The sequence below is a fragment of the Pseudochaenichthys georgianus genome, chromosome 1 (genome assembly GCF_902827115.2).
Source record: "Pseudochaenichthys georgianus chromosome 1, fPseGeo1.2, whole genome shotgun sequence".
NCBI classification, from domain to species: Eukaryota; Metazoa; Chordata; class Actinopteri; order Perciformes; family Channichthyidae; genus Pseudochaenichthys; species Pseudochaenichthys georgianus.
In genome coordinates this window covers 26571217-26587303 of record NC_047503.1, presented here as the reverse complement: position 1 = coordinate 26587303, position 16087 = coordinate 26571217, and the positions used below count along the sequence as shown (strand labels likewise).

The 16087-nt window shown below is 43.3% G+C and overlaps 1 protein-coding gene across 1 annotated transcript in view; it reads left to right on the top strand.

Annotated features, from left to right (window-relative positions):
• zcchc7 (zinc finger, CCHC domain containing 7) overlaps positions 1-16087 on the top strand; it is a 55438-nt gene continuing 39351 nt past the window's right edge. The window contains exons 1-3 of the mRNA XM_034080897.2: positions 1-105; positions 7466-8069; positions 13848-14046. Coding sequence (XP_033936788.1) covers positions 7545-8069; positions 13848-14046 — 724 coding nt within the window. The 5' untranslated portion in view covers positions 1-105; positions 7466-7544. The remainder of the gene's footprint in view (positions 106-7465; positions 8070-13847; positions 14047-16087) is intronic.

Sequence of the window (16087 nt, the reverse complement as noted above, 5' to 3'; positions counted from 1 at the left end):
TCGGCCAACACATTTTCCTCTGACACCCGGAAGTGGTTTGCTTGTCTCCCTCTGTGTGGAAGCTGGATCAGGAGTGCTGTAACCTCTCCATTCGGTTGGAATAAGGTGAGCTAATGCTTACTGACTTCAATAAAATACAGACAGAGTGATTGGGTTGATTATGAAGGCTTTATTTCGGTTGAGTTTTGGTCTTTCATTCTTGGTTGTGACGGAAGTGCTGCCTTGTTTACATCCGACCGGCTACTGTGCTGCTTATAAACACGTGGGCAGACAGGAGGGACACATGTTATAAGCAGACATGTGGCAGTAACTAGAAACAGGGAATTATATGGCGATAGTTTTTCGGATGGACCTGTGGTTTAGCGTCAGTAAAGCGATAGTAAATCACTTAACAGCATCTTCCTTCAATCAAAGCTAACGATCGCTTCAGTTCATTTGCTAGTCCGTTAGCATGTAGCCACCACCAAGCTAACTCCAGTTACAGGGCACATTCCCATCATCTGTTTCCCTTCAAAATTCGTGTAACGTTTGTGTGCTCAGGACTTCAACGTGCCACCATAACATTACACTTAGTGTGATTTTCCATCCATCAACCATGCCTTTTTAAATCCGTTAATGCTTCATTTATTTACATAAACAAAGTACACACACAGACCAACCACATCAAAATATGGACAATCAAAGTAAAATAATACAAATGATTTAACATTTACTTCAAAGTAAAGCTTACTTACTTTCATCATCAAGATAAACGTTCTCAGTATGTATGCAACACGCCCCCATTATATTCAGATTCGTATTTATTGTATCAATATTATTGTTGACGATTGCTCGGCTTCTGGTATAGAGAACCGCAGTGACGCGTCCTAAAACCCGGATGTAAACTCCTTCCGGTTCCTTCGTCAAAAACGCAATGCAATTTCTCCATAGGATTTTGGAAAATAGCTCGAAATAAGGTCTGTGGTTGACACCAGGGCTCTCGACTAACTTTTTTCCCCATCCTCCCGGAACCGTCCCGAAATTAATGTGGACCGTCCCGGTCCTACATTATCATTAGTTAAAATCATTCAAAGTGACCTTTAACATAAATAAAACATCATACAAATCATTAGATGATAATTCATCAACCTTTTTATTTTAGTAAATCATTCAATAACATAAACAAAGGCCAAATATATTTAAACAAACATACAAACGAGAAAATTACTCTAATATTGAATCCAATCAAGTCCCATCCAATTATCAAAAAAAATCCAACACTGTGTCCTGAAAACAGAACCCAGAGTAACCACTAACTAGGATGACGGTCTGTAACACAGTCAGGAGACCTTTACAAACGGCCCCGCCCCCTCGCACATAGACGGGACAGAGAGATCTCATCTGGATTGGAAAGCTCGAAAATACATCATAGACGCATGTTGTAGTCTTATTGCATATTAGAAACGGAGTTGGTGAAACTAAAACTGCGATATAATGTGTATGTAGCAATAATACATATGACATATTTTTTTTAAATGTCTCCTGTACCGATAAAAAGTCTGATAACGTCGGAGCTTAACGTTACGACTGTCTTTAATAATTCCGGCCCGGGGCCCGTTTAATACCGGGGCTCGGTACCCATCCCTACATGGGGAGATGCGTAGCATATTGCTAAGGACTAAATACGATGGAGGGTTCTCATCTCAGCCTTATTACTCATAGGGGATGAAGAGGAGTAAGTAAATAAAGAGGCCGGCGCTCCAGGGTCTGGTTCTGCTGTGCGTTTTTGTGATGTAACGGTAAAACATTTCAGAATTCCTCCACGGGATGCCATTGTCATTGTACAACACTCAACCCGCGAAATACACACACTCAGTACATAGCTAGACCCAGAGCCATATTATATTAATCTGGCTAGACCATAGAGAGCGCGAATTTGCGGACCAGGAATGCACAGCCAGCTGGGCGGCTGGCTGACAGCCAGCGGCACAGCAGTGGCTACATGTGTGTGTATTTCGCGGGTTGCTAAATGTTTTGTGCGTGTGTGTTTATGTTGACAAGGAGGTTTAATAACTGTGTGCTACACAAAACGTGCAGTCGGTTTCATTTTCATCGCCGTTTGTAGTAGAGTTAGCAGGATATTTTTATTTTAACTCTCGTCCCAAATTCGTCCCAAAATTATTTTTTATCCTCCCCGACACAATTTTTTTCGACGACGGGACGCCCTTAAGCTCGAGCCCTGGTTGACACACATTTAAGAGACGGATCACGTTTTGTTCAGCCATATATGGCGCTGCACCAGACAAAACAAAGCACTTTGGCAACTTACCACATACGTTTTAAAAAGCTTAATAAGCACCGTAACTTTCATGATATAATTTCTCAGTCATAATCTGTTGTTGACTGTTGTGTGACGGCAAATGCTGCGGCTGCAAGGCATTGTGGGGCAGCATTTTCTCCTCTCCTTTCGGTAAGGGAGGTCCAGTGGTTCCTAAGCTAAAGGAGGTTATAAAGGAAGTTTGAAACCTCCTTTCCTTTCATTTAGAGAATTGGAACGGCACTTATCATGGCTGCCACTGAGGGACTTCCGGGTCATTTCACTTGGTTAAGAAGGTTCCTAAGCTAAATGGACTATTGGAACGCAACCGGGGCCTCGGAGTCGGCTTCTTCTTCTTCTTCTTCTTCTTCTTCTTCTTCTTCTTCTTCTTCTTCTTCTTCTTCTTCTTCTTCTTCTTCTTCTTCTTCTTCTTCTTCTTCTTCTTCTTCTTCTTCTTCTTCTTCTTCTTCTTCTTCTTCTTCTTCCTAGCTTCTTCTTCTTCTGCCTTCTTCTTCTTCTTCTTCTTCTTCTGTCTTCTTCTTCTTCTTCTTCTTCTTCTTCTTCTTCTTCTCCTTCTCCTCCTCCTCCTTCCTCCTCCTCTCCTCCTCCTCCTCCTCCTCCTCTCGGTTTTTTGGCGGATTGCAAACAACTTTAAGGTGCATACTGCCACCTCCGGAGTCGGCTTGACTCGGTTTGCATTTATAAAGAATGCACACATGTGTTTACTCGTTAATGTCAGATATGTACTAAGTAAATACATTTGTTCCTGCTCAAGATTAGATTCAACTGTATTGTTATTGCACATATTACAGGTACTGAGAGAACAAAATGCAGTTTAGCTTCTAACCAGGTGCAACAAGCAGTAAAGTGAAAAGTAATGTACACAATAGACAGAATAAAATATAGAATTAATTGAATGATGAATAAACAGTGAGGGGTATGAATACACTAGATATCAGCCTGTGAGCAGTATGAACAGTGTGTATGAATATGCTAAGATATATAAAGTATGAAAACGGTAAGCAGTATAGTATAAAATACATAGATATTAATTTCATGATGATAAACATTGTGGAACAATGATGAAAAATGGGAATGGATGTGGTGACGTAAAACTGACACAAAACAACAACACACTTTTGCCGAGCCAATTGGGGAGTTTCATCAGCAGCACGTGGTAAAAACCACCAATGAGCGCTCAGCTCGAGATACCAGCGAGTCGTTTCCCATCAAGCATTTTGCTTCCGCAGCCCGTGGAGAGGAACTGCGCCGCCTCGCCGCGCCTCGCTCTCAAGGCTGCGGGCTTCTTTGTCCCGTGAGATTTCAACGTCTCATGTAGGCGAGCCTCCAGAACAAGTCGGACAAAATGACTAAACATCATGCAACGCACTAGCAAGACGTTGATCGCAACTGCGCAGGTCTCGCTTGTCTCAAACAAGCCTACTGTTTTCAAGCAGAACAGGGCAATCAAACTTCGCGGGAGTGTTTTATGTGTTCGGTGTAATGACGTAAAACGGCCTGGACAACTTCTGTAGTCCTATTCAGCCACTTGTTAACAACCATCGTTTTTCAGACACGTAAACTCTTCAGAAATCACCAGCGGGGTCACTGCTGATGTATTTAATGTCGTAGAACAAAACGTGATCTGTCTAACGTTGTAGCTGCTCCGTCCAATCTCACACCAACGTCCTAAAGACAGACATGACACAGTCTGTGGTATACACACACACACGAATGATGTATGTGCAGAGTTTGACCCTTGAAGGCTATACCTTTTTTTTCTCTTAATGCATTGCATAAAGATCGGATCGGGAAAAATCGGTATCGGCAGATTGTCAAAATCAAATGATCGGAATCGGATCGGGAGCAAAAAAAGGTGATCGGGACATCCCTAGTCATGGCCTCTGTGAAAATCCCACCCTGCCCCCAACTGTAGTTCCATGTATGAATTATGTCCCAGTGTAGTAAATAGGTGGTCACCACAGTATTCTGCATGATGTGTGTGCAAGACTTTTAGGCACAACTCTGAGGTAATTTGAGTATGTACATGTTATGCTTTTAACAATGTATCTATTTAAACGTCACACTTGGTCAGTGTGTTAGTACCAATGGAAGTGCAGTGTCAACAGTGAAGTTGTTTAGATGAGCAATTCCGAAAAAAGCTTCAAGCAGCAATAGAGAACCACAGTGACGCGTCCTAAAACCCGGAAGTAAGTTAGCATTTTTACCACGTCCGGTTCCTTCGATAAAAAGCAATGCCATTTCTCCATAGGATTTTGGAAAATAGCTCCAAATAAGGTTTGAAGGCTATTTCTTCTGCTCTGAAATGGAATCTATTTGTTACATATTAATAGAATTTGTGATTTGATTTCGGATTTGTGAATGGGAGAAGTAGTAGATGGAAAACATACCAAACACTAATTATTCAAAGTAAAGTATTTCATTTTATACACGGTAATACTAAGGAGGCATAGGCCTATAGGATGATATAATGTTTGACATTATTGATATAAAAAAAGTGATTTGTTTTCCATGTCATTCGTGTGTTTTTCTTATCAGAAAGTTTATTTATTTGTAAGCTCCAAATCTAGATTCTCCCCTCAATGGCCTTTGTGCCCTGGCATGTGGCCTTTCCGCCCTGAAAAAATGTGTGACACCAAAGGCCAAATGGCCTTGCCCCTAAAATGACGAAAATCCAAGCCTGGTTGGGGGTATTGTTCCCACACGGACATGTTATGTGTTTTCTATATATGTTGTGTGCCCCCCTGACTTCAATCTCTTCTTCCCGGACTGCAACCGGACAACATGACCTGAGTTACTCTCCAATAAAGTACCCTTTTGCACCTTCCTTACACCGCCTCTGACTCCCTATCTCTCGGCACTACAATACCTTCATTAGTCCCACAGAGGGGAAATGTACGTTGTTACAGCAGAAAAGAGCCAAAGACGGCTTAATGTTATGTAGAAGCATGCATACAAAAGTATTAAAGTAAAAAAAAAGTTATAATAGAAAATAAAATAAAATAAAAAGTTACACAATTTACAAAATACACATCCTGTAACAGTTCTGAGGATTTAGCAGCCAGGTATATATTAGACAGTTATTAACGGCATATATATATATATATATATATATATATATATATATTGCACATAGTTGGGTGGTATTAGTAGGTGTTTTTGGTTATTCCGCTTCTTTGTAAATGCAAAAGTCAGTAGACTTGTACAGCATAGATTAACAGACTACAGAATGTGGCATTGCTGTCATGGACTGCTTACAGTTCCGATGTTAACCCAGGTCAGATTGGTGGCATCTCATCCATTCTCTGAGCGGAGTGCGAGGCATTGAGTGAAAGGCTAATGTGATAGTACATCCTAGAAGGACAAGCATTAGAGGTCCCATGTCATGGCCATTTCCACTGATCATAATTCCATTGTTGAGGTCCACTAGAATAGATTTACATTGTGGAATTTTCCAAACTCACATTGGTTTCTCACACAGCATCTCTGTATAGTATGTGTATTCACTCTCTGTCCTAAACGCCTTGTTGGAGCTCCTGCCCCCCCCCCTCTCTATGAGCCCACTGTGCTCTGATGTGTGTTTATGTGTTACAACGGCGTTTGTTAGCAACCAGAAAATGACACCAGTAATGACAAACAGATGAGAATGATGCGTGGGGTCTGGGTGCCGTGTTCAATCTTCTCTCAGCTGCAGCTCCGCGGATTTCTCAACCTGAGACGGCGAGGCTGTGAGTCTGTGTGTGAGCACACACACAGACTCACAGCCAGGCTGCGGGTTTGTGTGTGTGCTCAGGCTGAGTTCCGCGGTATCTCGCTGTCTCGCCGACCCCACACCAGTAAGCCAGCTCCTCGCAGCAGTGAGCCTCTCAACGTCCCGCCGAGTGTGTGTGCGTGAGGAACGTAACGGCTCCGCGAACGTATCGTAACGGCTCCGCGGATTGGTCCATTTGGACCAATTGGTCCATGGGGTCGTCGTTACGTCACTTGGTTCCCGGAAGGAGAAAAAAAACTCCAACGAGGCGTTCTGGGGCAGCATAGACAGGTCTTTTCTGTGTTAGAGCTTTACTCGCTACGGTGTACTTTGAGGGTTTGTGACTTTGCAGACCATTACATGCATAAAAAGCTACATAACGCTCAAGGGGACGGTTAATAACCGGAAAAGCATGACATGGGACCTTTACCTAACATTTACAAAGGCTCTGACTTATTCAAGTATCCCAGTAACCTGTGACAGTAAACACACATACACAATACCAGGACAGAGGCAGCTAAATAGAATTTCACCAACATTCATTTTATGATTTAAACCTGAGTCTTTCCTACTGTAACATGCAGAGCTTTAATTGGGCAGTGAGGGGAACACACATGTCCTTGGGGTCTCGACTGTGCTGGGGCTTTACATTCCACCACTGTAAAACACAGTCTGTCATTTGTTGGCTTCAGGTCACGCTTAAACTTCAAAACTGTCGCTCTCCCTCACCAGCCCGTAAGACTCTTCTTTCTGTCCCTTTAATCCCCGGCGGCCGGCTTGTGACCGTGTAGCGTGGCGTTTCTACCGTGTGTGCGGTCTGGGAGCCAATCATCTCCAGCCATCATGGCACAGACACGCAGGACTGGACAGAGCAATGGGCCGGTGCCGCTACTCTGTCCTGTGTGTGTCTCTATGTGTGTGTGTGAGGGCTAGAGAGAAAGAATGAGAGTGGGGAAATTAGCTACACAGTGTGTAATTTCAAAGTTTCCAACATAATCATTAAAAGTAGGCCAAACAAGTGGTCTAAGCACCAAAGCTCTGATTAAAATAGTAAAACAATATAACTGAGTGCAGCTGATCCATGATCTCTCTCAGCTTTGTTAACAAGCCCCATTGGACTTCATGACGGGACCAAAGAATCTGCCCATCCTAGGATTGATGCTGGCCTGTGTTATCTTATTCCCCAGTGCTATAGATATTAGTTCACATGACTGTTATTGCATGAGGTGGACTTTTCATACAGGAAAATAATTAACAAATTATCTTGGTGATAATATATTAAATGGATATCCTGAGTCGGTATTAGTAGAAGCAAAATGAATACAGTGTGATGTGATGATACAGACATTTGATGCCTACAGTGTAATAACTGATCTTTATGTGTTTTTATCCTGCAGGCAGTTTCGGCCCCTGAGATCACCATCTCCCCTGGTGTGAGTGTCGGTAAGGTGTGTGCATGTGTGTGTGATTGGGGAGATGCAGTTCATGTACCAGGATTGGGAGGAGTTGGAGGACGATCTCTATCGGGAGGATGAAGGGGACTCTGAGGGGTCAGAGGACAACAGCGAGCTGGAGTTCCGCCTCTACAGCCAGCTCCACTACTCCTCTAATGCCGGGGTGGTGGAGGAGACAGGAGATGAGGAGGGGGAACAGGACAGTGAGCATCTGGAGAAACCTGAGCAGATTGTAAATGTGGACAGAGAACAGGACAAAACTGGAAAAAGTAGGCCGCTGTCACCGGATTTGAGCAAGTTACTACAGCACAAGAAGAAGGACAAGAAACCTGATAAACAGAAAAAGGGTAAAAGTAACCCTCAGGTTCAGAGGTCATTAACATCATTAATGGAGGAGGTCATCGTGATTGACTCCGGCCCTGATGTCATCTCCATCTCTGAGGATGACAGTGCTGATGACACTGCTGCTGCTGCTGATGAAGACGGAGTCTGCGCCTTAAAGGGACGAAGCTTAAGACGGCTGCAGACTTCAACCCCGGCCCTACAGGTAGAGAGCAAAGTGTGAGAGGTCTTCAGAAACAGATTACCTTACGGCCCCACGATTACCTGCCCATACATACCTGCCCATACATACAAAAATAAACAAAACCGAGTGCAGCTGACCCATGCTGTCTCTCAGCTTTGTTTACAGGCCTCGTGATTTTCAGAATGAGACCAAAGTATGTGCCCATCCTGGGATTGATGCTGGCCTGTGTTCATTTATATCTCAGTGCTATAGATAATACTTGACTTTACTCTAATTGCATGAGTTGGACATTTGGTATAGTAAATGCATAAACAACAAATAATCATGATGAAAATAATAAAGTTAAAGCCTTTTATTGACATTATACAAAAAGTACAACGAGATTCAGAGTGCAACTCTGTCCCAGTGTGCAAAAACGAGACATACATAACATTAAAAACACGGCAGTAGGACATACAACATAAGCAATCATATGGGGGGAATAAATAGTTAAAAATATTGATATAAAAATAGTTTATAATTTGTAAAGTGCATTAAAAATGTGTATGGAGATGGTTACGGTTATTGCATTAAGTGTGGTGGTTAAGCCGGCCCAGGGGTAGAAACAGTTTTTGAGTCTGTTTGTCCGTGATTGGAAGCTCCTGTATCTCCTCCCAGAAGGCAGGAGAGAGAACAGTCTGTGACCTGGGTGAGAGCTGTCTTTTAATATTTTATTTGCTCTGCTGAGGCAGCGGGAGGTGGAGATGTGTTCCAGAGAGGGCAGGGGGCAGCCAACGGTTTTCTCTGCCATCCTAATCACTCTCTGCAGGGCTTTCTGGTCCGCAGCTGAACAGCCAGCATACCACCCCGAGATGGAGTATGACAGCACGCTCTCGATGGTCGCCCGGTAGAAGGACACCAGCAGCTTCTTGTTCAGTCTGTTTCTCCAAAGCACCCTCAGGAAGTGTAGTCGCTGCTGGGTCTTCTTAACTGCTGCAGTGGTGTGTGCTGTCCAGCTGAGGCTCTCCAAAATGTGAACCCCCAGGAACTTAAAGGTCTAGACCCTCTCCACTCTCTCTCCATTGAGGTGAAGGGGGGCGGGTTCTGGACGGTGTTTTCTGAAGTCTATGATGATTTCTTTTGTTTTGCTTGTGTTCAGATGTAGGTTGTTTGCTGAACACCACGCAGACAGCTTCAGGATCTCGTCTCTGTATGCCGACTCGTCGTCTCCCTTATATATTTGGCCGACCACAGTGGTGTCATCTGCACATTTTATAATGGAGTTGGAGGGGTGAATGGGAGAGCAGTCGTGTGTAGAGTAGAGGGCTCAGCACGCCGCCCTGCGGGGTGCCAGTGCTGAGGGTGCGGGTGGAGGAGCAATAAGGGCCTATTTTCACTGTCTGAGGACGGTCTGTAAGGAAATTGTTTATCCAGGCGCATATGATGGGGGGGAAACCTAGGTTTGACAGTTTTTCCACTAGTATGTCAGGTATGATGGTGTTAAAAGCTGAGCTAAAATCGACAAACAGCATCCTGATATAGCTGCCTGGGACTTCTAGGTGGCTCACAGCTGTGTGAAGGACCGTGGCGATGGCATCATCTGTGGATCTGTTAGCTCTGTAGGCAAACTGATGAGGGTCGAGGGAGGGTGGGAGGCTTTGATGTAGTCGGCTATCAGTCGTCGGCTATCAGTCTTTCGAAACATTTCATCACCGCCAATGTTAGGGCTATGGGCCTGTAGTCGTTGAGCTCTCTGACTGGTGTCTTTTTGGGGACAGGAATGATGGTAGCCGTCTTCAGACAGGAAGCAAGCAAGCTAGCTTGTAACAGGGACAGATTGAATATCCTGGTCAGGGCCCCTGAAATATGGGCTCAGAACAGTCTCATAATACACACATGCACACAGAAGGATTCACACTTGTATTTCATGATCCGCAAAAGATCCGCAAAAGAACGCAAGTAATCTACCCTCGTGGGGGCGCACTCATGTGATTGGCTTAGAATTTAGGAGACATCTGATTGGCTGTAGATAGACAAAATTACAAGTACGAATCAGCTGACCGTCAGGGGAGTCTCAAAAAACCCACACACGAATGCACAGCGATCAGGTGCACAGAAAGCGGTTTGTGTTTGCAGGTTCAGGGGATTTAAACGGAAAACAAATATGTGTGGATCAAAAATACATATGTAAGACTTTTTTCTGTATTTGGATTTTATTTACATGTATATGAAACGGAACACATTTGTGTGTGCATTGACAAACACAAGTGTGGATCCGGAAATACAAGTGTGAATCCTTTTGTGTGCATACGTATTATGAGACTGTTCTGAGCCCATACTGAAAACTGGTCAGCACAAGCTTTGAGTACTTTGCCGAGTACTCCATCGGGTCCTGCGGCTTTTCCAGGATTCACAGACCTCAGCGTCTGCTTCAACTGATGTTCTTTGAAAGTGGGAGGTGGTATGGAGCTTGTAGTTTGCAGGGACAGGGGCAGAGTAGAAAAGTGGGGGGTCTGCTAGCATCAAAGCGGGCAAAGAAGTGGTTTAGTTCCTCTGCGAGGTGGGCGTCCGTTCTAGTAGTGCTAGATGTTTTGCCCTTATAGCTGGTGAAGGCCCTGCCAAACGCACCGTGTGTTGTTATGAGCGAGATTCTCCTCCATTTTTCCCTTGTAGTCCTCCTTCGCAGCCTTGATGCCTCTCCTCAGGTTAGCCCTTGCCATGCTGTACTGGGCTGCGTCCCCCGACCTGAAGGCTTTGTCACAGGAACTCATGAGAGACCGCACCGCTCTTGTCATCCATGGTTTTTGATTTGGATAGACCCGAATGCGTTTTTCCACAGTTACAGTGTCTGTGCAGAACTTGATGTAAGATAAGACAGCCTCTGTGTGTTCCTCCAAGTCTGTCTGGTCAAATATGTCCCACGCTGTGTGTTCGAAGCAGTCTTGCAGTTGTGAGAGTGCTCCCTCGCGCCAGATTCTGATATATTTAACCACTGGCTTGGTGTTACTTCTGAGAGGGGTGTAAGCTGGGATGAGAAGCAGTGAGAGGTGGGCAGATAGTCCTAAATGGGGGAGTGGTACCGCTCTGTAAGCATGCTTCAGGTTAGAATACGCCCGGTCCAGTGTGTTCTTTCCTCTGGTGGTACATCGTACATATTGTACAAATGTGGGAAGCACATTTTTTAGACATGCATGATTAAAGTCTCCAGCTACAATATGAACTCCGTCGGGATGGACCAACGAGTTATCCTGAAATGGCAATGGTAGATTAAGCATCAACTGTGACAATGTTAAATACATTGATACACCAGACTGACATCCAAGAACGAGCAGCACCAGTGGCAGACTGATGTATCGCCTTCTTCTTGGCCAAATCATTTATCTTAAACATACCACAACAACATGTTTTCTTATCAGAAACATCTAAGTTTAGAGGGTTAGAAACTGTAAGACCATCACAGTATGCTTTTGAATTAATGTTTCCCACTTTAGGGTTTCCTACTAAACTCACAATACTGGCTGCTTTTTTGGTCTAGCTACTGTCCAGTGGCCAGTTTCAGCCAGCTGATTGATTTCTATTGAGCGTGTTGAACTGGAGCAGTACTAGAAAATGACTTGCTGCTGTGGTGGAGCATTGCCAGACATTTTTAACTCTAGCTGTACATTTTTGTATGCTGGCAAATGAAGAATTAGGTGATATTGTTTTATTTTTCACTCTTAATTCTTAGCTTGTCAGCAGTTTGATCAGTACACAAAAAAAGGTACATAATAGTGCAACTTAAAGAGCCTGTGACACCATCCCAACAACTGTTGTGCAATGAAATATTGGGCTACTAGTAATCTCGAACCGTCAGTTTAAAAAAGAAAAAGCGATACCGTTTCGTTAAATATCAATAATTTCGAACATCGCGGGGAAATTCCTTCACTCATTTTGAAGTTTTGGGGGAAGCCGGAAGTGACGTCAATGCGGGAACGCTTCGAGAGCCAAACACGGACAAAGTGTGTTGTCATGCGTAGAAATGGTGAATTACTGAGATTAGGCACGTTAATAACGTTTTAATGAAGTTGACTACAGTATATTCATATTTGTCAGTGCTTTCATGTCAATTCGGCGACATAAACATAAATGATCGTGGTGAAGATGATGATTACATTAGGATTAAAAATCGGGAGTGAGAGCTGCTGAATTTCCTCCCATCGGATGTGATATAAAAACAAATCGATTATTTTTGTGGTTATAAACTCAAGTGGATGAAACTACATTTATTAGTGCTTTCATGTCAATTCGGACATATGAACACATTAAATGATGAGTGAGGATGATGATTAAAAATCGTTTGTTTGAGCCGGTCTGCATTTACTGATGAGAAAACACACCGATGCTTTTTGTAGTAGTACACCAACGTGGATTAAATGTGTGGTTTTTTACCACAATGTTGGGGAAATTAATGGATAAAATGCACGGATTATTATTATTATTCCCACTCCGATCGGGACACTAGGTCCACCGTTTCCCCGCAGCGAGGCTCCCCCCGTTGACAGTTTACGTGGGCTGGGTGCAGTGGCGGACTGGCCATCGGGACGAATCCCGATGGGCCGGTACCGAAGTGGGCCGGTCGGATAAGTAACTAGCACATCCCCCATAGGCGGCGCGTGAGGCTCAGGTTTGAGAAGGCTAAATAACTTATTTTACCTGACGCTGCCCGCCTCCGGCGTCTATAGAAAATAGATCAACTCAGTGTGCGGAGTTTAAATCTCTCAAGTCATATTACAGGATAAAGGAAATACAGTTTAAACTGCCGTATGCAGAGAAGACGCCGACGTGTCGCACTTATCATTCATATTACATCATCAATCAGATCATCGATCATATAATATCATAATATATCATATATTTCCTTATCTGAGTCAGCTTCTCCAGCCTCATCTGGCCGTGCAACACTCACAGTGTCACAGACTGTATGCAGAAGTATTATTTAACACATTATGTTGACGAAACACTCGAGACAAATGTAATTAAAGTCAGATCCACTCGTGTCTTAGACGTGAACGCGCTCTCAGCAGGAGAGAGAAACCCTGGCTTGATTTACCGAGTTGATAACCAGCGTCGTAGGACCGCTTAGCGAGATCTCGTTTGTTAGTTTGTTTGTTACTCAGTCTGTTGAACTGGCTTCGTAGTACAGGGCACAGGTGGCTAGCAGCGCTAATGTCAAAGACACAGACATTATACATTATATTTGTATTTTACATCCCCCGCTCCCCCCGTTGACAATTTACTAGCGGTACCGAAGTGGGCCGGTCGAGAGTCCCGGGATGATTTTTAGTCCCATTCCACCACTGGCTACATGACCATATGATCGCCCATATTGACGCACCTCATTCCTAAACTTCTAACAGATACAACATAAACCGATCCTTCAGCCTCATATGAGCTCTCAGACACGTTCAACATTAACCTGTCATCGCTGTCTGAGCGTGCTGCTGTGTGCGCCGTTGTGCGTTTACATCTGACTGTATATATATAAAGGTTTACATGCAGACGCTGGGATCCTGAACGGTGCAGCTGGAGCGCTGTGCCCGCAATGACGTCACCCATCATTTGGCGGGACTTGAAGAATCCGCGAGAAGATCCAGAAAATTGTCAACATTGAAGGCAGATTAATGGTTATCAAAGTACAAATATCCAAAATCAGTTCAGTAACGGTTTTCAAGGGGACAATATGTACTCAAATTGATGGGTTTGGATGATGGGGGAAAACCGTGTCACAGGCTCTTTAAAGCTTTGTATTTACATCAATATGGTTGTTGTTTGGTCATCTAGGGAACCCAGAAAAGAACTTTAGGCGTCCCGGTGACAGTGGTCTCCAGCAACTCAGAGTCTGATTCAAGCGAGTCTGAATCAAATTCTGAGTCCGAGTCATCTGATGATCTGGAAAACTGGATGATCCTGGGTCCAGGGAACCAGGACGGAGACCAGAGCATCTCACTTAACCTGGAGGGAGGGTCTGACAGCAGCGCAGGTATGTCTTTTGTTTATAGGTTACCTCCTCTATGTGTATGTTCTGTTTGTACTGGGTGTTTTGTGCATTGTTCAGACTTTATTGATATGATTTGTGTGCGTTTGAATATGTAGAGAATGGAAGCAGTGAGTCTTTTTGTTCGGTCCAGCTCATTCCTAACACTTAGCCTACCTGCAGCACATTGATAAGGAGCGGGCACAGCAATGGACTACACTGTGAACCCTGTGTGTGTGTGTATGTACATATGCAGCATCTGTTTCTGCATGTCTTACGAGTTTGTAAGCTCTTAGCATTCCTGGCACTGTCTGCTCAGTTGCTCGTTTCTCTGATGCATCTTTAAGTATGTGTATGTGCATTATGTATTGATATGTGCGTGAGGGTTTGTGCAAGTTTGAATATTTTATAAAATATATAGTTTATAAAATATTCCAGTTCTAATCAGCATGCATGTGTACATACACACGCATACCAACAGTCATAACGCTAATGCCAAAAACAAACAAACGGAGAGACAACAACGCAGGAGGAGAGGTCGGGAGAGATGGGAGTAATCAAAAAATGAATAAAAATGTTCCTCGCAAATCTCCTCAGATCTACACATTATCTTAACCTGCAGTCTCAGCAACCTCTCTGGCTCCCCCTTTTTTCTCCCTCCTACCTAACTCTCTCCCATCTCATTCTTTTATCTTATTTTCCCACTATTGTGCTCCCACTCTGCCTCTCTCTGTCTCTCTCTCACTGTTTCGTTCTCATTTGAATTTCCCTGGGCTGATGTTTCTGCAAGAGTGCTCACTGCCTCTTCTACACACAACTGGGCAAAAGGGGGGGGTCTGGAGCTGGTGGGAAGGCTTGAGGTTTTGGCCTGCTTTTGGGAGGAAAGGAGGATTTTAGGTCTCTGTTTCTCTCTCTTTCATTCTCTCTCATCTGGCGTCTCTCTGTGATCTTTGGAGCTTGACCTCATGTCTGCACATGGGGGGTCATGGGTGTGGTGTTGAAGGGACCTTAAAGTGGGAGGAATGGGGGAGGGTTTATAAAAAAGAAAAAAAGGAATTGAGGGCAGAAAGAGTTGAGGGACGAGCCTCAATAGTCTTGAGCTGCGAGATAATTTTATTCTACATAGTGATCCCTTAGCAGCCGTTGAGTGTGTTGCTTGTGTTCACACTTGAAAAGGGGCACAAATGTGGAAAAAGATAATTCAATAAATAAAAGTATAATATTTTTTGCCATTAAAATCAACAATGAATTGATCCCAACAAGGGTAATTGCTCCATTGTTGTCTACAAACTATTCAGAACGCATCAATGAGGAACACTGTTGCCTGGGTGACATACTCATTCATTACGATGAACATGTGCACTTTAGTTTATCAACAGTCAGTACTGCTGCTGTAAACACCCCATGTGCACCAAATGTGTATAAATCCACTGCTTAAAATAGTCCCCATCAAATGCACTATTTACTGTACTTCTGATAGTCACATGACACCAAGACGCACCAACATGGTCAAACAGCGCTTAATGGCAAACTGACAATGTGGATTTGTATCTTTTCATGCAATTTATTAACAATACCAAAAGTATAAACATTGTCGGCTAGGGTTTATTTGAGTGTTTTTATAGCATTAATAATAATAATAATAATAATAATAAATTGCTTGAAAATCTGTGGGCATCACCTCTTATAAGCAAAATTTTTTGGGGAAACCCTGCAACTTTGTTCTCTTATTAACTAAAAACTTCATGCAAGATATCATATATTTAGTTTGCTGTTGTTGTAGACTATTTTGTCCCACAATGGATTGCACAAGGGAAATAAATAAGTGATGACAAAATAAGAAGATATAGGAAAATAATAATCCCCAACAAATATTTTTCGCTATTCTAGGATAACCGGCTGTGGAGTTTAAAGCTTAAACAATTGGTCAATAAGTTTATTAATTGAATGTTAAACAAATATTTTGGTTTAAACAAATAAAATCCCCATGATTTTATAGTAACAGCTCTTCAAATGTGAGAATTCGCTGCTTGATTCTTTTTAATAT